This window comes from Pocillopora damicornis, chromosome 7, assembly GCF_964200805.1.
Source record: "Pocillopora damicornis chromosome 7, jaPocDami1.2, whole genome shotgun sequence".
NCBI lineage: Eukaryota > Metazoa > Cnidaria > Anthozoa > Scleractinia > Pocilloporidae > Pocillopora > Pocillopora damicornis.
The window spans coordinates 11,648,852-11,674,250 of NC_142676.1; the positions used below are offsets into that span (position 1 = coordinate 11,648,852).

Here is a 25,399-nt window from a genome sequence, read left to right on the forward strand (position 1 = left end):
GAGAGCATTGAAATTACCACTGAAAACCCCTTTTTCCGATCCATGAATTTACCTGATCCTATATCAGTTAGGAAAAAAACATTTCATATCCTAAACTAGCGGCCTTCTTCATAAGATTATGCTTTTGGACTTCAGTTTGTCACCTTGATCACGTTCGCCGACCTGGCACCTTCGCCCTTACTCAATGTGAAAAGGCGGAAATGGTTGCCTTGGCTCGTGCGTAACACCGTGACAAAAAAGAGAGTTGTGTTGAATTAATTGCTTTGGGAAAAAATATAACGTATTTAGCTTCTAATATCGCCGGAGGCATTCAACTAATGCGTAACGAGAGCACGGAAACTGTTTTCATTATATCCATCAGATATGACCTGAAACAAAACTAACGGAGACAACTTTCCGGTGTCCTTTGTATAAAGATCAAGAGCAAGTGCTTTAAAGAACGCGTGCGAAATAGATAGGACTGGCGCGTCTTAACGGCGCAGCGATAACATTAACATCCGAGGCATTTAAGATGCAATTTTATTGGAAATTTCAAAAGAGAAACTCATGAGTTGTCTTACGAAACGATATTTTCCCATGACAACAAAAGCAAATATCTTGGGTCGATTTTGCAATAACGAGCTACGAAACAAAATCACTTCTCAAGTAGCGTGGTATTGAGTGAAGAAATTAACATTTCGAGTTCATTAAAAGTTGTTTGAATTTGCATATTAAAAGACGCCATCAATACTAATACTTTTTCCATTAGTTCTTGTATTAGTCCAAACAAAAGCGCACACATGGCTTTTAAAACAATGGTTGTATGAATAGCCAATATGCCTCAAGACACGCAAAGCTATCTCGCGCCTCGGTGTTCGACAGGTCAGACGCCAGTAAGGTATATAAAGTATTAAAGAAAAGTCAAAACACTTACAAAAAGCGGCTAAAATGTTTGAGATAGAGAAAAATATTTCAGAGGAAAACAAAATTCTCACTTATCAAACGGATCAATTGGTTGCGTAAGGACGCTTAAAATATAATAGGGACGGCACGTGTATGTTACATACTTCTCCGCGACAAAATATTCGCTTCGTCACCAACAAATCTGTTTAGATGCAGTAAGTGAGAAAACGTTATCTTTGATAATCAGAGCAAGAACATTCGATCCTCTTTGGGATTTTCGGGGACAAATATATGTAAAACGACACGAGCTCGTTAACAAAGTCAAACAAAACAGCGGCGGAATTCGACCGCCTTGCGACCACGTGCCACAGCTGTTCTAAAACAAAGGATCTAAGCGTGCCATCGAGTAGGGTGTGCTTGTTATGCAAAGTTAGCTACACGAACACCTGTGGAAGGAGGGTCTTTACAATACTGTTGTACAGCTGACAATTACAGAACCACTGCGTGGTGCGTTAAGCTGTTTGGTAAGCCTTTGGTTTGACTTGTTTCAGTTGAAACCGATTCGAGTGGTTACATCCTGAACGGCGTCTGTTTGTATCGTCATCGCCGCAGCGCAGTTTCTATAGAAATTTAAGAGTACAGGTTACTTGGCTACGACCAACTGCTGGAAAAGGAATTCAGAGCTTTCTCATTGAGATCACTTCTAAAGGAATGTTTTTAATCGCGATTGTGTTACACAGAAATTGTCTCGGAGAAGGTTAAACCATAAAAAAAGCTAACTTTTCAAACCTACTGAGGCGTGCAAAAGCACATTCCCACTTTGATCGAATTGCACCTCAAGGCAAATATTGTGAAAACAAATCAAAGCGCAAAAGTCACAAACATGACATCAGAAGCATTAATGCTTCAGTCCTTTAAACGGTTAGTAGACCACTTAGAGCACATCAAAATGAACAAATGTTTGTCGCAAACAAAGCCATCTGCCGCGACGTCGAAAAACAAAGGAATTCCGATACAACATGTACACCGAGCTGAACGTAACTTATAAACACCGCATAGTCGTAAGCCCAGGTGTGGCTGGTTTTGTTTTGACTTTTTGGACCACAATTCAAAAACGGCTCGTAAATGACGAGGTTAAGCTATATGAACCGTGGGTGTGGCAGTATTAGATGAGTGAATCTGTGACTCAGCTCTGCTCAGAGCGCTAAATGACGCTTTAAAGTAAGGGCAATTAACCTCCATCTGAGACAGCGTCTCGATACACCGCTTGTAGAACAAATTACAATCAGCAATTACTTGAGTTTTATCAGCCAAATACAAAAAGATGTTAATGTTTGGCCATGAACGAGTCCTCTACATGGAATCAAACTCTTTTCCTTAAGATTCGCGCTCGGATACTCTACCGCTGAGCTGCAGCAAATTCAGTGGTGAGTTGAGTGTTTTGGTTGAGTCCTGTGTTTGGATGCGGGTCTAGATATAGAAATTTTTTAAAACGCCGCCAGATTAGCATGGGACAACTACATACGCTTCCAAGGTAAAATGCCGTGTGAAATAGAGCCATGCTCGTCAATTTTTTTTCCAAAATGGCTATACATGAGCACAAACTCCAGACTATTCCACCTGTTATTAAGTAATAACTTAAGAGAAGTATCTTCATAGCTACACATGTTTCCTAGGGGGTACAAGAAAGGCGTAACTAGGGGTTATCTTAGGGTGTTCCATTTCCTGACTCTTGGCTAAACGTGATAATGACAATCTTATCCTTTTGATCCACGTTTCTTTTGTTCCTGTAAAGTGTTTACACAGTCAGTTCACGAGGCAAGGTACCCGACAGCGCTCTTGTTAGGAAGGTGCGTTTGTTGTAATACTGTATAACAGAAGGCCATTTAATTTTGCGCGCTCCTTCCCTCACATTTAAAATGAATTGAATTTGACTGCGATTTTAAGCATTTCAAGGATCACAACTTGAATTACTTTAGAGATTGGCTGGTTTGTTTAAAACCTCAACTGGCCGAGCTTACAAGAGTATTCAAAAAGTGCGAAAAAAAAGAGGAAACTTCAAAACTCTTCGATTTCCATTTGCTTGCCTCTGTTAACAGTGCAAAATCTCTTAACCTCGTTTCAACAAGCTATTCCTAATTTAGAGCCATCATTGATAATACTCGATTATACGAGTTCTCCCGCGTTTTCGTGCGTTGTTTTGGTTCATTTGTCCTAAAAGAAATCCACACGCAGTCATAGCAGTCAGCAGGGTAAACCATGACGGCCAGTCACAACAAGTTACCTATGTATATCAACGATCCATTGAGTGACCAAAAAAATACATCGAGATTTATGGCGGGAAAATTCATCGAGACTAATGCACGGGAAAATGCTGCTGACCAAGTCATCGTTGCAACCTGTGTGTAGTTTTACACCTAATAAACCCTGTTGAAAACGTTTCAACGTGAACTGGGTCGAGTGAATGAAATCGAGGCTTGCAGAACACTTCGCTGGAAAATGGTTGTGACAGGAAAGCAAAGATTTCCTCGCGATTTGACTTATTCTGTTTCTTGCTTCTTTCCTTTAATGACTCCCTAACAGAAATGGATTTTGCGCAGAAAAAAAAAACCTTTAAGAAAGGCAAAATTGGTCTTTTAATATTACTTTCGCAAAATTTTACTTGAAAACCTTAATTTCGTGTATTCGACCCAACTCCCTCGTTCGCGTCCAAAAACATCTGTTGACGAGGTATTGCGCCCACGACTTTCTACTTCTTACAAGAACGCAAACACGAAGAGATCAGTCAACGTTTTACAATATCATAATACAATTCTAATTTAAGTTCAATCGGTGTCTACAATATGTTTCACAGAAAAAGCAACCATTTCGAAAAGGAAAATTAAATGCAGCGCTAGTAGAATTCAATTAAAAGATATTAATGACTTTCTTGACTGCATTGATTCAAGCGATTATACATGGAAATTTGACAAGTTGGTCCTAGCTGGTAGTATTACAAGAGTATATACATGATGCGCTTACTGATGAACGATGGAATGTAGCTTCTTTTGTTTTGACAAAGAAGATTATAATCGAACAATAAAAGTTTAATTTTAGAATCTAAATTGCTAAGAGTAATGTTTCAGGCATAAAAGGCTCTCCTTTCAACTATCAAGAGTTTTTTAGGAGACGGTTAGGTTTATGGTACCGTTCACCGATAATAGTCTCAGGAATTTGTTTAAATTAGTTGTCTCGAAGCAAACTACAGAGAAACTTACTGACGTGTGAAATATTGCAGTAAGCATACATCTTATGCATTCCAATAGATAAAAGTTGTAATGGCTCTTGGGAAATTAAAGGAACATCAAGTGTTAGAAATAACCATGGCTTCCAAGAATGTGTTATCTAATCAGCACAGGCCTCTTTCCATCCAGTGCAAAGACTTCAGAATAACAGGAAACCCCAAGATTAAAGCAAATGACGTTTACAAATCTTAAAGTAAAGATGATTAGATTTACGGGTGGTCGATACCTGACACAATTCACTGAGTTAGGATTCTACTCATTTAGAGAGTGCAGACACTATCCGAGCTCACATAATCGAAACGAGAAAAATTTATGGTTGCACTGCAGTTTTTTGTGACAGTTTCCCTTGCATATTTTGCGAGAAGGTACCAAGAATCGATTAATTAGTTACCTTGTCTGAATCCGATGACTGTTACTCGAAGAGACTTAACTGTGTCTGCCCACGACCTCAAGATTATTACTAAGCTGTTTGACTCTTTCCATGCGAAAACAAAACGTGTCCAGTTCTCAGACTACAAAGCTATGCCATGGAGAAATCGCTCAGTTGCTAAGCCTTCTCTGACTGCTAGCAAGCGATCTAATGACGTTCACCGTGCAATGATGTCGAAATTGACTTTATAAATATGTTAATGACGACTTGTTAGTACTTTAATGGCGCTGCCCGACTGTTTGTTTGTAAAGCTCTGTTGATATTGGTGGAACATATCAAGCGTAAAAATTGTGTTCAGTAGTGACGTCTGGAGCGACGACGTACAACTGATGCATACAGTAGGTCAGGTCTGAAAGGAGGACTCACTTTTCACTTCTATCATATTTTTCAATTTTCGAAGATGACGAAAGAAAATCATCCGCCTAAAAAAGTTGGAAAAAGTTGACCAGTTTCGAACATCCGTCCTTCGCAAGGGGCAAAGTGGACATGGAGATGGTTGAAATTAAATTCCTCTGACTAAAGTATCCAGGACGGATTATTCAAAACCGGATTAACTATAATCTCAAGATAACTGAATGCAAATCCTGGTGTTGCCATAGCAATTAAACCAGGATTACAGCTCGTCCAACTTCAATAAACTCGGCTCAGTATACCAGCGGTATGTTTGAATATTAGTTTGCTTGGCTTCAAGGCGTTTTTTATCCTGGTAGTCATCCTTTTATTTTCGTTCGAATAATGAAAAGATACAGAGCAGAGAAGGTGCGGGAAAGGGCAGGGGAGGGGAGTACTTACTGTACTTACTGTACGGTGGGTCAAGTGGAAAACCCCTACTCAAATTATCCAAAGTATCCTTTGCACAGTTCGTTTGCACAAGCAAACCTCTTTGCAATTTGCAGTCTTAACGCTGCGTCCTGTGTGTTCGAGATTGATTTGTAGCAGTTGTTCAAAAAGAAATTAATCAACACTATACACGATCCCGTGAAGGCGATAGGTGAAATGATTTTGCGAGACAAACATTTTCCTGCATTAATTGCATGCTGCGCTGCGAGCATCACCGAAAAATAGGGGGGTCGGCAGCCCTTCCTTCGTCTGAGGGTAGAGGCTAGAGGCCCCCTACTCTTAGCCCCCTTCTTCCCCCCCCCCTTCCCCGTTGGGTAACTGTGGCAAAGAAGAATTGTAAAGCGATGTCCATAGTTAAAATAGTCTGGACTTAAACTTAAAAGAGAGCTAAAATAAAGAGTGTGTTTGCTCTTAAACTTTTCTCTCTGAACGACCTGATCGACCCTCCAACCAATTATTTGGCTTTCTTTTCCGTCCTAGTTCCTCCTGAAAGTTCTTGGCGTCAGTAAGAACTAATCTTCGGCTCGTAAATCCCACCATAGTCGATAAATGCTGACAGAACTCTCGCCCAATCCTAAATTCCTTGTAAGGCAAAACCTTTCTTGTTTGACCCTGAGTCTTGGAGCGTTTTATCCATTCTCGCGCCTAGAGTCCACCATTGTTTTTACATGCGCCGTGGGAAGGGGGCGCTGGCCAAAGAGATAGCAGGCTCTAAAGTACGCGACTACACTTTACCTTGAACACAAGAATAAACCTACCTCCTCATCTGTCGAGGACTTGTGGGAAACATCTTTGTGTTGAACATCAGGTACACCGTCTACACCTGGAAATGAGAATATATATATATAAATCAACCAGGTCCGAGCCACCTTTTGAAGTGGAAACAATCATTTACACAAATTACTCTTGTTCCATGAGGAGTAGTTCATCGTGTAACCTCTAAGACTACATCATAAAAACGCACTGTTGTAGAGTCTCGGGGGTTATCGACAATTTTCGTTTGCTCTCGTTGGCATTGGTGCCTACTCATCAAAGCTTCCGCGGCGCGCCCTTGTCTTTTTGAATAGGCACTGAGTGCAACAGCAGTAAAAAAACAGTTTTCTCTGTTTAAGGCGCAGTCTCGTAAAGGTTTCATCCTTGTCTCCTCTCACATCAGTTTTCAAGGTTTGCAATGGTTATTCACAAATTACTCTGTTGATAGTAAACAGCGTCACCTCTTTTAACTCCCAGTATTAATAAAGTAGTTACGTTCCACCCGCCTTGGACGCCTTATACTGGTTCTAAATCTTCTCACATTGTTCAAGTGCCGATTAATTTTCTTTCTTCTGCTGAACCCAAGATTAAACGGCGTTTAGACTGTAGCACTAAATCCTACGCGATTTCTACAGGTAAATTAGCCGCAATCTAATTGTTGATGCAGTAATTTCTCGTAGAGGCTCAAGATCTTTCTTTTCAGAATTGAAGTCATTTACATTTTGATTCACACCGACATGCTTGAACAACAAAAAACAAGAAAAAATCACGGCCTAAGCCACTCGAATCTTCAAATATGCCGCCAGACTTCGCATACTTGAAGATTCGAGCAAAGTGGCTCAAGACATGTCTGCGTTTCACACACAAATAAGAAGGATCAAAATTAGTGGAAGCAAAAAAGAACCAAAAACAAAAACGAGAAAAAACAGTGCTACGCTTGGCACCCACTTTGGGGTAATTGAATCATCAGCATTAGCTTCGAGATTGGTCGTCACTCGTTAGGTTTAAATTTGCTAGTAAATTGACGCTGTCGATGGAAGGAAAACATCCGAAAACTGAATCATGTAAATGAAACTCTGGTTTATGCACTATCGAAATAAATTCATTGGTTTAGTATCGATTTTGCCTTGGGGGGAAAAAAGGAGGAGCACCATTACATTCCCTTATTAAAAAGCCCAAGAGAAATTTGGATGACAGCCAGTCTGATAACGTTAATAGTGTAAGTATCAATAGACGAAACCATTTAAAATAAACAATTCGCTGATTTCATTCGAGTGGAATAAAAGAATAGGTTATTGCCCGGAAAACTTCGCTGGAACTTTTCGCTGGTTCGTTTTCTTTTTAGCTTTGAGTATTGTGAATTGTTAAAAGGTGAAAGACAATAACCGTCTTAAAATAGCGATTCAGTCACCAGTGGATTACTACAACCTGTTACCAGGTACTCCGGCGATAGTGAGAAGAAAAAACGTCCAGTTAAAAACAAAAACTATAGGGTTTCAACAAAATGAAGACGTTGATTTTAGTGGGTTTATGTTATGTCATGCGAAACTCAATTTCTGAAAAGGCTGCATGAGTCATGCTTATGTAATCTCCCAAATCGGCAAAACAATTGAATTATTGATGTACTATTGTTACATTTCACCAATTTGTTTAACAAAAAGTCGATAATTAAATCTGTCAATTCGAAACACGTTTAGTAGTAGAAAAAATCGAGTTGAGAAATATCGATACAAGTTCATAATCACCAACAGTTATGTTCATTTAAAACGTCACAGTTAAGTTCATTCAAAATGTCAGAGATAGTACTCAGCTGATATCTTCTAAGAGCATTGTTTTCATGACTGTTGCCTGGCGAACCAGCGCTGTGGGGCAAAAAAAAAAAACAAAACACTATTTGATCGTTCTTCAGCTTTAAGTCAGAATTCTGACGGAAGGGAGTCGTTCAAAAGTTTAAAATGTGTGTATTACACCGCAACCATCTTACATCCGCACGATTGAAAAACAATCTGAAGCAAGTCTTTGTATTAAACTTAGACCTAAAAACATACACGTGTTGTTAGTCTATAGAACCACCAGAAATTCCTTCAAACACTTAAATAACAACCCAACCACGAGGTTTTTTTTCGTCTCCAGGCAGATTACCAGCAAAGACACAAATGCGTAGAACCGCGGTAAAAACAGGATAAAATGCAAAGAAATGAAAGTTCTGCTTGTATATTTTGCTTTTCTTGACTGTGGGTATTGTGAATTAAGGAAATGCGCGTATCTCCTTTTCAGTCACTGAGAAAAAAACAAAACAGCAAGAGATCTAACCTTGACCAAGGATGAAATTTTGAATGCTTGTTTAAATCTTGAATGTCAGTTTGTGACTATGACGTTATGTAGTTTAAGTTTTTACGAGTACGGCTGCACTGCACACTGCAATGTGTTACCAAGCGGCTTAGAATCACCTTTATTGAACTACACTGCCGCGTATGAAGAATGTTTGTGATATGTTAGTTATCCCTAAATCCTCATGAGAAAAAATGACCTTCATCTCAGGTTCCCCGTCTTTTTTGTCTAAACTATACTCGCGTTTATACGAACATCTGACGTACGCTTGAGGAAACGTGCATGGTTCGCCTGTCCTGGCGCGTTTACGGCATATAATGGACCTGTCTTTGAGCAGAAGTGGATGAAAACAATAACAAACCACGCAATGATTCGACCATATCAAGCAACTTGAGGGTGAATAACTGAGAATCATAGTACGGACTTTGCAAGCGGCTAATGGACTGCGCAATAATTTGCCCTTGAGCGCTAATAGAACGAGGACACTCTTAAGTTTAACTGTGAGTCTCTATGTAGTACACTCACCTGCTAAAAAAGAAAGGCAGCTCAGCACACTGCTAACAAAAACAAATGATCTCCTCACGGTTGAACATCTTAGGAGCATCTTTACGGAATAGATTGATCTGAACTCAAACTGCAAAAGTGAAGAGACATAACCTCACATGAATGCGCCTTTGTTTGAATAAGCGAGTTCACCACGCAGTTAGTAAGATTGGTTACGGAAAAAAAAGCAAAAGGGCACAGAAGGTTTCTCGGGTTGTAAAGAAACGCAAAAAATACATCCTCTACGAGACATAATAAAATTGCATTATAACTTCGACTGAATCCAAAAAATAAACACTGCGTGGGAGAATACACTAAGGTGTTACAATGACGGTAAGAAATTTTCCCATTATTTGTCAGTAAACGCACACACAAAGACCAGGCGTACACGTTTTACGTGAACTTGCGTCGTTGACGGGACATCCAAACTGGTCGTCAACACTTTAGAAGACTCGTGAACTAAAAAAACGCGTGTCGTAGGCAGTTGGATTTCTTTTAAAGTGTGGTGTGTCGTACCATGCACTTCTCGCAAAATGTCATGTTCTAACGGAAACTGACAAAGACACGAAAAAAAACCTTCCATAGAGAGTGAAATCAGAGAACTGTCGCTATTTGCCACCAAGCCAGGTAATTCGCACGAGGCATTGAACTTCATCACAGTCTTACCAGTGAGTCCAAAACGCGAATTTTCCATCGAGAGACGAAACCAAATCGATGGTAATTACATTGTAACGCGTCTATGCAAACCGTGTGAGATATTCTTGGCACTTAGTTAAAAAAATGTTGTTCCAATACGCAAGATGTTAATTTTTAATGAGGGTAGAAGATAAGAACACCTGCGTCAGGATACCGACTACAACTGAGAGAGGAGCTGGCTCAAGTCTCTTCACATTGTCTTCTCTGTCATCATAAACGAAATACTAACAAACATAAGCTGGAACTCGACCAGCTTTCTACGCAAAGAGCACCTTTGGCCTTAAACTAAACGGCACGTTCAGTGCAACTTTTCTTGCACATTCTTATACAACATTACCGCTAAAATAATTTTTTTGTTCACGGTTGTGCTTTAGACTTCGTGTTTACAGTTAAAAACTTTCCAAAAGCCAAAATGGTCAACTTCAGAATGTCGGAAAACTCCTGTTGGAGATTTCCTTTTGGAGAATTGGTGCAGAACCTAAATTGCTCGCTCTGCCTGTAGCCATTTTTTTTTCCAGATCGAAGCTACTCACCACCGTTACTCTGTGTCATTTCGTAAGATGGGCTTTTTTTTTTTCGTAATTTCTGTTGGATTGGAAGAACCAGTAGACAAAACCAGAGGAACTGTTTACCTCACGCTAAACTCCCTGTTCTGATGCATGTCAAGTACCGGAAACCTCGGGCGAAATATTAAAAAAAAAAAAAAAAAAAAATGAGAAAGTTGGCCTGAATCAGAGGGCCCAGGCTGAGTTCGCCGAGAGCCATGCATCACCTGTATCTGTTCTCCGGTGGACAGCAGTGTTACTCCTCATCCATGTCAATGCATTATTTCAGAGAAATATATGAAGCTGTTTGACAATGAACCTGGGGTAACCTCACTTAGAAGTATTATCATGTTTATCCTATGAAATGAGAAGTTCTCAATGTTCGCTTACGTCGAAATAAACATTTGATATCGGTCGCATACTTTGTCTCATTTTGCCAATCTAGAAAAAAATAAGCCAGCTCACAAGAACATCTTGTGGGAAAGCTAATAGAGCTTCTCACGGGAGAAACATTGTTTTATTCTTTGTACTTGCACACCTGAATACAGCAGCCTGATCATGCTAAATTAATTTTACAATCCATGTAGTCCCTATCTGTCCGGCAGTAACAAGACCGACAACTGCTGGAGACAACTTGTGTGTCATGACATCCGTAAATCATTCATGAACGTTGTCAGTGACCCAGGAAACATATCGAATATCACTTTTCATGTGCCCTGGATTAAATGTAACAGCACTGACACTTGTTACAACAACTCGTTGGCATGTTACGGTAAGGAGCCATCGTATTTCCAGATCGAGGGATTTTAGCCTGCGGCCTAACAGGCGGATTTGCGTGAGCTTTGAACAGATGAAAGGCGAAGCCACTCGTCCGTCCAAAGCCTTTCGTAGCATCATCACTCGTTTTCGCGGCTCCGTTTCTTGGCACTTCAAAAAGCACACAAAAAAGCCAGCCACGCGAAGTAGAACGATGTTTTCTTACTCTCCTTCGCTGGCATTCGTCAGGAATCCTAAATGTGGTGGTTACTGAAATTATAGTGCATATTACGGGAGGGTTGTTTGTCCAACTTGCCCTTAATCGGCGAAGTCACACCCCGCGCAAGTTGCAAATTTAGCATCTAATTCTCAGCGCTAAACTCAAAAGAAAGGTCTTGTTGAAATTGCAAATAACTGTTACTTAGATCTCAGGAGAGAAAACGTTGGGTAATTTTCTATCTTCTCGTATCTACAGTCAGTTTATTTGTTTGTTTATTGGTTATTATTCAACTATGTTCAACTTCGTGGCGCCAACAACGCACCATTCGTCAGTGACGTTGGGAGGAAATAATTCTCTCAGACGGCTGGCTGATTCCGCCACATAGAGAACATGTTTTCTCCTAACTAGCGGGTATGCGGAATTGGCTTCCCAGGATTGAACCTTATTTTGCGGCGCTATCAAGGCACTAGAAGGATTTTCAAAACAAGCCCTTGGTACCAGCATTTTTGCTCTGCGTGGTAACTCGAGTGATCCATTAAATCCGATCAAAAAAGAGCTTATCCATCTTAAAGCAAGGGAAGAGGTGAGTGCCGAAAAAAAAGCGCTCCAATTGATATACATCACGACCGAACCGTTCTTGTCATAGAGTCATCAAGCAACTTTGTTTAGCAAAGTTCACGGTTGATCTAAATCCGACGCTTCTCGAATGAGCGTCGTAAACCCAGCAGCGAACATCGTAACGACCAATCAGATAAAAGGAAAATTTCACCAAAGAAAACTAAATGTGATAACATATCAATCGCCCGAACCGCGGGAAAACGTGAGCGACCAAGCCGCGATTGTTTTTAGCTTTGCATCTGATTGGTTAAGATAGTGGCACGAGATTTCTGGACCAATCACAGAGCGTGGTAAAAGAAAACTAACCTAATCCCAGATTACTTCCGACGATCGTTTGAAAACCTTTTTAAAGTTGTATCATGTGGTAAAGATGGATGTGTGGCCCTCACATACCAATTAGGATAACATAATAATTCAGTTGTTTGTTTCTCTACGATTATAGAAATATGAACCCAACATCTAGGCGCAAACTGGGCCATCCCGTTAAACTACAGTAGTTTACTAACAACAGTTGAATTGACAATTGCTACTACTATGGGCAAAAAAGAAAAAAAAAAAAAAGGAATACTAAGTTTCCTGCGTTTGTAATGTGCGCGCATCACCCTTTAAATCCCAAGATCTACGAAGGAATTCTCTCTACTAGCTACTCTATATTTCCTTACGAATAAGTTAAGAGAATTTGGTGTATATCAAGGTATCACATTCCAACCATGAAGTTTCTCTATTTCTCAATCTTAACCTGCTCGCTGAGTAAAATAATGTATTGAAATTGTATAGAGAAATTGCATCTTAATCACCTCTGTGGGTGCCGTATAGTCGGCCAAGAAATGGTACTAGACGAAACTTGGGAAAGAAAACGTTCATAAACCGACTACGTCTGTTGGACTTACGCCTTTTGTGGTGAATAAATTATCTTTAGTGAAACATAAACGGACTCAAACCTGCGTCAGATGAATTAATCAACGATCGAAACCAAGAAGCAACAGTTTAGTCCCACAGAATCACTGATCGTCGAGTCGTTACGTCCCAGTCAACAAAAGTCTGACAACGTCTTTTCATGAGCTGCAAAGAAAGGGAAAAAACGTAAAATTAAATCTCAGTACCTGTGGTGATCGATTTGTTCGTTGCTCGTTAAGAAAGTCTAAAGAACAGCGACAAGCACTCACTATCCCACTTGACGACAAAAAAAAAATACAAAGGAAAACTGGTATTTCTTTAGTCGCATGGATTTGATAATCACCGACTCTAATCTCCTTTTGGCAGATATTTACACTTTGATATGTTCGCCTTTCATAATCTCTGCCCAGAGTTATTCAGGCGACTAATGACAACATAGTATCACCTTCTGGCATGAATTCTGGCATGAATCAAAATGCAGCTGCATGAATTTCAGCCACTGTGATGGTGTCGCTTGAAAATCCACAAGAAAAAAACATACAGAACTGTTCAGAACTGAACTGATGAAGCTCGTGAGGCCATCCAAAAAGCGTCCACAGGGAAAAAAACATACAGATTAGAACTGACCTCATGAAGCTCGTGAGGCGACACAAAAAAATCTTCTTATTCACCTACAGTTTCACGAATTCTCAAACTGTTTGCAGAGTATAACCTGTGTTTATTTTTCCTCTGAGGGAGGAGGAGGAGGGTAGACTAAAAACTGACGAGGTTTGTGTTCCATGAAAAATAAACTAGCCCACATGACTCTTTTTTGCGACACGGAAATTTTCTTTTAATGCAGAAATTTAAAAATGGTAGTTTGTAAGGGACGAAGAAGACCAAAGTAGAAAGAAATACTTTGATATGTTCGCCTTTCATAATCTCTACCCAGTGTTATTCAGGCGACTAATGACAACATAGTATCACCTTCTGGCATGAATTCTGGCATGAGTCAAAATGCAGCTGTATGAATTTCAGCCACTGTGATGGTGTCGCTTGAAAATCCACAAGAAAAAAACATACAGAACTGTTCAGAACTGAACTGATGAAGCTCGTGAGGCCATCCAAAAAGCGTCATATTCAACTCTAGTTCCACGTAATTCTCAAACTGTTTGCAAAGTGTAATCTGTGTTTATTTTCCTCTGAGGGAGGAGGAGGGTAGACTAAAAACTGACGAGGTTTGTGTTCTATGAAAATTAAACTAGCCCACATGACTCTTTTTTACAACACGGAAATTTTCGTTGAAAGAAAAAGAAATTTAAAATGGTAGTTTGCAAGGGACGAAGAAGACCAAAGTAGAAAGAAAAACTAAAAAAGACGCGAGAATCTTTGCGGATCAAGAAGATTAATTAATTAAGCGGATGGAAGACGACAAAAAATTTATGTTCTCCGTAACATGCATTTACTGTGACAAGGCACACTTATCACATGCGGAAATGCGTGGAACTACCGTTAGTTAAAAGTTTGTTACGTCAACAGAAATTTTCGGCCATATTCTCCCACTCTAACCATTCATGTTTGGGAGTGAGTTTGTTACTTCTTTGACGATTTTCTATAAACTTTATGGGGCGATTCTTTCAAGATTTTTTTCCATCTGAGGCCTACGACTCATGCACTCGACAAGCTTGCTCTTTCGTGACCTGCTTATGCGGTTCTGTCAACATACTTTGGATATCTGTTTACTCTTATAAACAAGTCTAAATCGTAATCCTGCAAGCTACAACTCCTGATAATGAACAGGTTATCAAGGCCATCTAGCATGCCACACGAAGAGATTCGAGCTAAAGAATCAATCGAAATAGTTTTCACAAAAAAAGTATACTTCAGACCCGGATCAGGGATAAATATGATCAGATTCTGCCGATTTCATCTTCAGCTGCAAAATTTCTCTCACTCTTTAATAACAAAAAACGACACAAAAAACTTCGTTGGTAAAAGGTTCCCATTTAGCAAAAAGATAATGATATACTATAAAAAGTTATGACACGAAGAAAGTTATAATTCGCTTTGTCAAGAGCGTGGGACGAAGAGAAAGCAGCTGAATTTCCAACGAGATGATGTTAACATCTTCCATACTTTTGACAATTAGGGTAACGTATCATTTGAGATGACCCCTAAATTGAACTGTGTTGATGGCTGTTCTAAAACGTAAAACGTTGAGATGAAGGTTTAAATTGGCGATTTTGTTAGTTTAGTCAGTTCAAGTCTAATACAAATCTCTGTAACTCGGAATTCCAGTTTATGGTTCATTTTGCAGTGTTTGATGCCGCAGTAGACCACCTATTTTTAACGTCTTAAGCTGTAAATTTGTCATTTCACGGAAAGATCTGCGCTGTACTTTCTGTTGGGCGCTCTAGAAACACATTAAACCCGCTTCATCTGCAACCCCAGATGGAGGTTTTCTAGCATTCATGAAAAGAAAAGTAACGTTGCTTTATATAACTCAATTTCTCTGAACATCCTAAGACAAAACTGGACAATAAAGTCCGCACGTTCCTTAGCCTACTATCAATCACCTCGAGGTTCCAATAAGTAGAAGCGAACTGTAACAGCAAGATAACAAGACATTGGAAAAACTCCTTGCTAACGAAGCATTCAGTCCCTCGATATGATAAGTTATTCTCCCTACTAGCTGCGATACATGTCCTTGCAAATTAGTAAAGAGAATATGGTGTTATATCAAGACAGAACTTTCTGATGAGTTTGTCTTTTCTCGACCGTCTAATCTTTTTTGAATTACGTATTGATAATGAAAAGAGATGTTGCATGTTCATCATGCCTTGAGGGAAGTACCAATTCTCCTAATCGCTTAATACTCGGACCTAAAACCTTCCGTAAGGTTAAAACAACAATAAACGAGGTGAGTTCCTCAACCCGATAAGCCATGAGCCTGTGAAGAATTTCACTTAACAAAATAAACAATTAACTTCTGTGGTATTAAAAAGTGCACGCAATGCTACTGACTACACCGCGCCCGTTCCTTGACCACAATCTGAATGATCGATGATTCAGTTTGCACACGTGAAGATAAAAATTAGGAAAATGTTCCGGAAGGCCTAAGTGCACCTTGACAAGAAATACAAGGCATTGAAATATAACTTGACCTCGACGTCAGTCCGTCCGCAAATATAAATTACAAGGAAGTTTACATTACAATAGAAATACAGTAAACAGTCTGTAACTATGACCAAAATGTCACGCTTTCATGCTAGCATTAATGTTTTGTGTTTTTTTACATATATTTTGTTACCTTTTATCACAGAATACCTTACATTTTGTCCAAAAAAAAAAATTAAAAATTACTATGAGAAGACATTACGTTGACGTTTTTGACTTTTCATGGAATACTGGTTGTAACAAAACCATAAACAAAAGAAGAAACACATTGTTAGCAGCGCGAAAAGAGTAGAAAGGCAGAGTATTAATTGAACTCCGCATTGAAACGTCAGCTGGTCTGACTATGGTGCATTTTAAACCTACCTGTTTAAGAATATGCTGTTACTAAGTCAAAAGATTCACAAGGAGATTTGCCATAAAGGCATCCCTTGGGGGGTAAACCCACAAACCAGTGGACGCAGGTGCATCGCTCAGAGTGTTTCTGTTAGAAGCCTAAGAAAAAAGAGAGAAAAAGAAAACCCTTCTATGTGCAGTCGCTCGACGGAATAAGCACTTCAGTATATGTCATTGTTAAAAGATCCAGATCTGAGTAAAAAACACCACTTTGTCGCATTGAACTCTCGGGTAACATGAGCACTTAAGATCGCTATTGGTGTACATTGCAATTAGTGGTTTCATAAACGTCTGAAGTTTCAGGCTTAAATGATCGACGGTTGTAACCCATATGTAAAGCACGCACATTGTAGATTTTAAAACACTGACTTGGTTTGTGTCTCAAATTCTATTGTCTCCTTGATGAAATTTTCATGTAGAGAAAGAAGAATGAAAACAGTTCGCAACAACGGCGAGTTTTATCGCGCACACAAGCGAAATGAAACTAAGAGATGTTTGGTGCATCATACCGGATGTAGAATATTAAACCTTCGTTGACTTCCGACAACACAAATTTGGACCAGGCATGTCTTTCTTTGTGAGACATAGCAACTACTGAAAGCCCCCTTTTTACTCCTGTCACTAAACGTAAGCCTTCCTCTCTTGTGAAACAAAACTCAAAAGAAAGAAAAATAACTGGGAGTACCACAAAAACTGGATCGATTGAGTCGAGATACGAGACAGAGTGACATGAATGAACGTAACAGGAACCAAATTCATGGAAAGTTCAGACTCTTTGTCAGCAAAGCTTCACGTTCGTGGAAATGGGTTAACTTAGATGTTCCCTCACGGTCCAACACGCTCATTTTCGATCATACACGTTATCAGCATAAACTAATAATAAATTCTCACGAAACAAAATAAATAGAAAAAAGCTATAAAAATAAATGTTAAATTTGGGCAAATAATGTTTCCAATTACGTTCACAAAGCAACAGTACGTACGTGTGCTGTAAATTGAGTAGCATTCGCGCAGATCAACAGTAGATTACTATAATACGATTACACGTTGAGGTTCAAGTAATCTTCTTTCCAATCGCGCGCACCACGCTACATTACAGTTTAACAAACATGAGCTTCTTTATTGTCAATTTCATTACTTTCTGTTTCTTTCCTAAATTATTTTCTGTTTCTTTTCTAAATGGGTTTCCATTTAAAGCACGCTTTTACACCACTGTACTACACAAGCAATAACAATCCATCTGGCACGTGCTGCAAGGGAAACTCCGAATGATACGGCTTCTCTCCCACACTATGTAAACGGCTTCAAAAGAGCGACATTGTCTTTCCATAAATTGTTTATTTTTTGTAAAGTGCACAAAAATGTCGCAATTTAAACATAAATTTATGGCTATATCAAGTGCCTGGAGACAGTCTCAAATTCTCGAGTCTTACGAGCGAAGCGTTCGAAGCCAGCAAGACGAAAGAAATCGTTCACCTGCAACTCACTAGCACCTTTTAAATGAATACACTTAGTGGAACATAGCTTATCTCCAACTATTGCAAAGACCCTTTGTGTGGGTCTAATTCAGTTATATAGCATGTGTGATAATGTACGACCAGCCGCCTTGGTTTATATTTTAAGAAAGAAGTGAAGAGTGCGTAACGAGAAGAGAAGCCGAGTGAAAGTCAACACACAAGCGCACCCAGCTGCCATGTATATTAGACAAAAATTTTAATAAATTCACTAATGTTATCCCACGGTTAGGTTGTTTTTCACTGGCAAAACACCGAACAGGAATTTAACTGGAGCTCAGGTGAATTGTAGACCTTAAATGGACGTAATTTGGCCCAATTCACACGAGATTAACATGTGCTATGAGCTCAAACCGCAGATCGCCAAGCTCAGGTTTAAGTTATGTAAAGGTACATGGATGCAGATGGCGCGAGATTGCTCGCGCGTAGTCACCTACAACAAAAAACCCTGCTACTTCTAGCACCACACAATTCACCCGCTTTCAGGCACTGATTTAGGTGTTACCATGAATTTCTCTCTCGAATTTTTTTTCCGTGTTTTCCAATCTTGAACCGTCAAAGCCTGGTCTTTAAACCGATACAATTTGGAAAACACCCACCATTGTGGTTAAAAAAATAACAGAAAGCAATTGCCGACACCTAAAACAACCCAACCAGAGAAATTACACCGCTGTAAACATTGCGGTCTACATTCGTCTAAATTCCAAGGTACGAGAGCAACATGAAAACACAACGGCAAATATGCAGGCTATGAAAATCGCTCATCTATGATAAGTTTTCGAGAAGAGTAATCATTACATAAAAAATAAAATCACGATTTCTGAAACACTGTCTACAAAGACACGAGCAAAGATTCACCTGTACCCAGCGCTACTTTGAAACTTTGATTTATGACTTTTATCAATTAAAATTTTGCTTTATCTTAAAATGTCTTTTCTAGAGGAATTTTTTCAATGTTTTCGCTATCATTATGTGCTACGTTTGGGAATAATTTGAAAGCGTTTCATTTATAAAGAATTCTTCAGATAACACTAATTTGATTTGACTCGGACGTCACCTTTTGTAAGAACCCGTTTGTTTTATTGTAAAAAAAGGTTCCCCGAAAAAAAAAAGATAGAGCTTCTCATGGTAGGTTTGGCGGAAGAGTATTATTGCAGCTCTCTACCGACATTGGCATCTAATCTAGGAAATGTTCTTTACAATGTTTCGCTAAATTTAATTAATGATTCATGATCGTTCACATAAATTCGAATTACATTCACTTAACGAAAACAAGCCGATATATTGAAGGTTGAAACCACATATTTTATAATGTTTGTCATGTTTTTCTCTACATGAAAATCCTACAAAATCATGATGAATATTACCCCCAAAGGCACATATCCAAACCCACCTTTGTATGCAGAGGAGAGGCGCTTCCAATAGCCTTCCTAGGACTCTCCGACTTTTTCCGGAAATTAAGTCCTAAACCTTTCACAACTTCTGCCCACTAGCCTTCCAATTGCGAAATCGAGCTCGCTTTCCCTCGCAGAGAATCACAGGAAATGCATTCACTCTACGAACGATTCATTCAAGATAATTCCTCCTTCACGTCCCTTTGGAACAAACCGCTACTTCTATTGTGCACGGTCTTCTGAAGGTGAACGTGATAGGGCTACACGACAATATCTAATTGAGCTTTGTCATTGTCTAAAAGCTTATTTCACTTGCAAATCTCGCAGGTGCAGAGGCGAGCCGTGAGAAATGGTTTTTCCTTGGAGTCTAATTGACAGTCGTAATTATTTTCATCAACCAAATTAAGGTGTTTATTGGTTTAGATTGTCAAAAACAATTCAAATCTCTCCAACTTGTCACTTTCCAAAACGGCCGTTCATCAAAATCGAACCTTATAGCCGCAGACAATTTCCACCCCAAAAGGGAACCCACGGAGGAGTCTGCATTGAAAATTGTTAATTAGAGTAGTAATTACCGAAACTGTTTAAAGTCGCATCGGCAGTGGCCACTGATCAGGCAAAATTCACCGTTGCGATCGCGACAAAATTTGTGCATGTTAAGATTGTTTGCGGAATTTATTCCTCGCTAAAATCTCCAATACGTCGACCAGAAGGGCAGCTAAATTAATTCACTTGCTGATCCAGTTTTCATTACCGAGACTTCTCTCACGGCGAAACTAACAAAGGGAAGACAAAGCTGTCTTCAGAAATCATGGCTGTGGATTAACGTCTCGCACGACATATTTTGGCCGGTTGTGAAGTAGACAGTCGAATAATCGTCTTTATGGGAAACAACCACTGTTGATAGTTTACAGAATGACACAGACTCTTGTAAACTCACCCACGTGCCGTAAAGAACTAAATATCCATGATGAATTGGTTTAATTTACTCCCAGAAACACTCTTTCTTTGAAACGAACAAAGAGAATCAAAAAAAATTTTGGATTCCGACCGCAATGTTTAAACACTTGTTTTGATATCCCACCATGATACCAACGGTTGTTATGCGACACTCTGTCGAATCTTTGTAAACTGTTTAGCAGATATAATTATTATTTTTAGAGCATACCAAAGCTTGAAGACGATGGGTTACGAACTCCTACATGGCCGTAACTTTCGCGGAGCTTCGGAATACCACGAACTTCAAATCTGATAATACGCCGAAGGGTGCGTTTAAGAAAACACAAGGCGGACGACAGCGCCACGCGAGTTTATATACATAAGGGACATTCTCAGCCTGAGTATTGCGAGTTCAAAAACATTAATAACATAACATCAAATTTTAATTTCGCTTTGAAGGATTGGAGAGAAATTGTATATAATGTAACAAGTGCTGTTAAAATTATAGGGAAATTATTTGGAACTCCATATTTTTGTTAGAAACAATTTTGAATGGTGTTTAGCAGCTGCGGAAAGCCACAAGAAAGCTTTAGTGCAGAGATTTAGCTTACTCGGCTCATAAAAAGACTGTAATAAAAGAGAAAATGCAAAATTAAGACTAGATAAACACTTTGCAGATGGCGCGATTTCTTCGTGGAAATGATAATTTCTTCCGGCAACCATTTTTATTGTTAGAAAATGGCTTGACATGCCAAAAACTAAGAAAAACGGCGCTCGGGAATCCGTTGTCTGCAGTGTACTATTCAGTAACACGACAGAAATTAATTTCCTTGCATTTATTTCCACTTCAAGCTGACGCTACACGAAAAGGAAAAGATGGCGCTCGACATCTTCCAAAGACAAACAGTCTCGATGCGAAAAGTTAACTCTTGAACAAATTGCTTAATGGAGATTACCATTAAATCGTGGTAATTTATAATAATGGCTGTGCGCAGGCCGCGTGTATGGACCCTCTTTTCAATACCAACATGGAACCTGTTGTACACACGTTTCGGCGAAATAAAGAACTATTGTCAGTGAAACTAGTTCCGTGGCAAGTGAATAATGATATCTTCATGAAAAGTAAACAAAAGGACACGAGCGAACAACAAGAATCTCGTAGCTAATAACTGCAATGATTTGCCGGTCCCGTTCTTTTTCCCTGTTCCATTGTTGCGTTATTTTTTGCACTTTTTCATCATCAACTCTGCTTTTTCAGCAGTACCAACCGACGAGATTTGTTCCGAATTTTTAGCCAGTTCAGATTATCAGATTTTTAATTCATGGTGCACATAAAGGAACTGGGTGAATTGTTTCATTTTCTCACTTGTTTTTTCAAACCATTTTCTCTAATGTGTCACAAAATTACTAAAAAACAAGACGTGACTAACAATTTGGTTGAAGTAATTTGTGGAACACAAACCCATAGCCTTACTTAGTTTGCTAATACTTACGTTAATGAAACACACCTACTGTAACACACCCGTCTGACTTATACATCTGCCAACTTTAACACATAATAAAACTGAACTACTTAGAATTGACTGCCCGAGAGAGAGAGAGAGAGAGAGAGAGAGAGATAAAACCTTTAAAGTTTCCTTCTGATAAGCGCGTAACCTTTAAAATAGCTTTTTTCGTGAGCGTCGGAAATTCCAGAAACACAACAAACGATTTGATAGAATCCCCAATAATGTTTGTTGCATTAGCGCTACATTTAACCGACCGATATGGGCTAATTATTAAGACTGTCAATATCGTTTGTAATTCAAGTAAGAAGAAGGTTCGGCAATTAGTAACTTTGTTGTATTCCATATTCAGGTTTCTTGGTAGTTAATAAGTTTGAGCGCCGCACGCGAGTAGTACCACGTGGTTTATTGTCCCGCACATGAACATGTCAATAGTTGTGAATGGATTCATTCATCTGTCAAGAAGTAAGTACTGCGCATGATCCCCTGTATTCAGGTGGCCAATTTTTTTTGTTGTTTCCTTAGAAGTTATAATGTCTGTCAATGCGGTTTTCTAAATCCCAGCGAAAACGATATTTTTCTGTCAGGGTGGTTACCTGCTTTTTGAATAAAAAAAAAACCTAGGATATTGTTGCGTAAGCCTCCGTAGTTCATTTCTCAGTTGTTCTTAGGTTTTTCCTTTTTATTTTTTTTTAACGATGATTGCGAACCTCTGGAAGAACGGTTATACAAAGAAACAAAAAGATTTCAAATAGGAAATTACTTCAATAACTAACTGTGATTCGAGCCACGCTGTAACACTTTGCCGCTAAATTCGCACCTTGGTGACATACATTTATAAGATAAAAATCAAAGACTTCAAGGCCTTGGCAAAACCTTGTTTAACTAAACCATTTTTTGACACACCTGACTGACACAGGCCACATTGTCAAAGAGGAAAGAAAGGAGCAATCTTGTGGATAGACAACAAACATGCACATTCAACTTGTAACGGTCACCTGGAGTATCTTGGACTCAGTGAAAAGTGCGGGGTTGATTTTCGCTGTGATGTTCTGAAGCTTTTTTTCAACTCTGCTCTGTGCATGAATGCTTCCGTGCGGCATTAAGACGGCGAAGAAAGATTTCCTCGTTGAAATGTTATCATTCTTGACGGGGATTTCCAGTTTTAAAAATGTAACGCCGTGGAAGTGGGAAAAAAAACTCCCTATCTTACGGCGGATTTATCTCCACTGAGAAAACACGAGACTACCAAACGATCGCCACGCAAATCCCAAGATTGCATAGTTTTGTCCCAAGAAACATTTACATCAGCCGCAAATTAGGGAAAATGCCTCACGAAGAGGGAGATTTGCGATACAAGAGACAGACAAACACCAACCTACCTTCAGAAAGGGCGTTTATGTGGATGAAAGAGAATAAACCCTGTCTTCCAAGAACTGCTTCTACAAGGGAGGTGCTTCTCGCGCAAAGATGAACAAGTGAACAACCCCAAGTGTGCTGTGCACCTGATATTGATTAAAAGAGAAAAACACTGATTTATCTGAGTGAACCAGTTTGTACCTGCTCCTAACGACGGCTCCATATCACTGCCTTTGTTCTTTGGTTGATTAAACATCTGCATTGCCAAATTTAAAGCAAAAGAGACACTATTTAATACGCTGATACATTCGCATTGTAGCTAGCTTACAAAGAGAAGCTGCGAAGTGTGCCCTAACTCTTTTGAGGAAAAACAACCCGTAGTAGTTGTGCATTTGTTTCATAAACATCATTGTGGCGTTAACGAGATGTACGCATAATTCTCGCAACGAACAGAAGGAAAATAGTGTGGAATACAGTGCACTGTAAAAGAGCAACCAAATCTCCTCTTGAACTTGAGGAGATTAAGCCAAGTGTCCTGATTCCTTACAGAGAGCTCATCCCAAAAGTCTCTCCCTATCGATCTCAAGTCATTTTTTCGCCTGAATGTAGCTGGTACTTCGGCAATTATGACATGTATCAACCTCGTACATGGCCCAAGCTCGTAGAAAAAGCCTCCTAATTACGTTGCTGATGTTACGCAACAGATGTATTATGAAGGAGATAAGTTCAGGTCTAACTGTTCAGTTCTAAGTTTAGTTCAGCACTGTGGTGCTGCGTCAGTGGGTGGTATTAAGAAATCATTTGGTTTTATCAGCCGTTGCGTTCAATAAATGTACATCTATTTATCTGACTCCTTAAGTTAATCTACACTGTAACATGGCTAACTCCTCAACTGAGGCTTTATGCGAAATATTTCCACATAAAATCATGATAATTTTAACAGTAAGGGCTTTCAAATTTAATACCTGTTCATCACTGTGCTCGTCCTTCATGTGTAGATTGATCATAAACGAGGGGAATAATATCTTGTCCGGTTCAACACTGCAAGCGATGGTAATAACATCCAAAGGCATCCATCGTCGAGAAAACCACAATGTGTGGTTTGGGATTGAAGAAATACCGTTACAAGTCTCCATGGTAAAGACATATCCTGGAATTTGGTCAGAATCTTTCAGACGCAACCTTTTAGATTTCACTCAATTAGTAGCACCTTACCTTGACCCTTCAAACCCTTCTGCCTCCTCTCCCCCCCCCCTTCTACCCCTCCCCCCCTACGATTACACGATGTGCGCAGTGCAACCTTCTTCAGCCGAGACAAGCGAAGAATACTAGTGGCTCCTGTCCTGCTGGCATTAAAAACAGCTTTTACTTATCATCTGTTTTAAATTCAATAGAGGTAGACACTGGCAAAAAATTGAAAGACACCAGGATGTCACAATTTGTGTCACACAATCTTTCTTCTCCGTTGAAAGAATGTCAGGGGTCATTTCGAAAGCTAGAGCCGTAGTAGATAACCTATCTTTTTCACTTTTCACTTTTTCATCCCTTGAGGGTGTGGGGAATGTCAGAATTTATATCTACCCTCCTCAACTCTTTTAAAACTCAAGCTTTGCTTTTTTTCTTAGGTCCTCTAGGAGAACGTAGAAGAATTGGGATGTTCCGTAAGCGATAGTCTTACAGCTTTGGACAAACGCATGCAATATTTATCGCCTTATGTCGCTTAATAACTCTCCTCAAAGGAGTATACACAAGTACAAAAACGCTTACCATCGTCTGTTTATGCCCAAGAATCTGTCTTCATCCTTCAGAATGCAAGAATCAAAGAAAGCCTCGACGAACACGCGCTTTGTGAAAGCCAATGGCCATAGTGTAAGATTTATCGATCGCAGCCTGAGTTGGTTAACATTAGCTGAGCCTTCAGCACTCTCATTTCCACTTGACTCACTTGGAAAACACGCCAATAAAGAAAATCCTGGCTTTGGCATGTCTGAGTGAAAGTGAAGGCAAAAAGTCGAGAGCATTCTTGGGATTTTTCCAGCTCGACTGAAATGAATGACTCACTAGACCCGATGACACGTTAAAAGACGTCGACGGAAATTTGATCCTGGCGTTTAAACTGACAGAAAATGCCACAACCAATTATTGTCGGTGTACCGCCGCCTATAAGAGGGTCTCAATGGGGTTAAACACGTGCCGTAACTCGGTCAAAAACTTTAGCCGTTAGGTGTAACAACTGATAACTTTTGACCGTTAGTCGTAAACAAGAATTAACCGTAAAAAACTTTCTGGTGAAAACAATGGAAAGATATAAACCGTCAGCTGTAAATTGACCAAAACTTCAACC

At 39.5% G+C, this 25,399-nt stretch overlaps 1 protein-coding gene and 2 long non-coding RNA genes across 6 annotated transcripts in view; 2 read left to right on the plus strand and 1 right to left on the minus strand.

The window, feature by feature from the left end:
• Nucleotides 1–25,166, minus strand: part of LOC113687062 (uncharacterized) — a 42,339-nt gene extending 17,173 nt beyond the window's left edge. Inside the window, exons 1-6 of one of the 4 annotated variants that reach the window (XM_089213161.1) lie at nucleotides 24,823–25,166; nucleotides 24,021–24,205; nucleotides 23,079–23,201; nucleotides 12,840–12,960; nucleotides 9,046–9,154; nucleotides 6,195–6,259 (exon numbers count right to left, since the gene is read on the minus strand). In XM_089213161.1, the coding sequence (XP_089069287.1) occupies nucleotides 6,195–6,259; nucleotides 9,046–9,124 (144 nt within the window). In that variant the 5' untranslated portion in view covers nucleotides 9,125–9,154; nucleotides 12,840–12,960; nucleotides 23,079–23,201; nucleotides 24,021–24,205; nucleotides 24,823–25,166. Of the gene's footprint in view, nucleotides 1–6,194; nucleotides 6,260–9,045; nucleotides 9,155–12,839; nucleotides 12,961–16,314; nucleotides 16,515–19,251; nucleotides 19,524–23,078; nucleotides 23,202–23,256; nucleotides 23,312–24,020; nucleotides 24,206–24,822 lie in introns of those variants that run through there. The other 3 variants (XM_089213162.1, XM_027204764.2, XM_089213160.1) reach the window with 3 other exon arrangements.
• On the plus strand, nucleotides 921–5,253 carry LOC113687063 (uncharacterized). Its single transcript, XR_003447710.2, has 2 exons — nucleotides 921–2,309; nucleotides 4,997–5,253. It is a non-coding gene; the product is annotated as an uncharacterized LOC113687063 (long non-coding RNA).
• LOC149042592 (uncharacterized) lies at nucleotides 19,660–20,721 on the plus strand. Its single transcript, XR_016188677.1, has 2 exons — nucleotides 19,660–20,111; nucleotides 20,414–20,721. It is a non-coding gene; the product is annotated as an uncharacterized LOC149042592 (long non-coding RNA).
• Nucleotides 25,167–25,399: the final 233 nt, after the last annotated feature.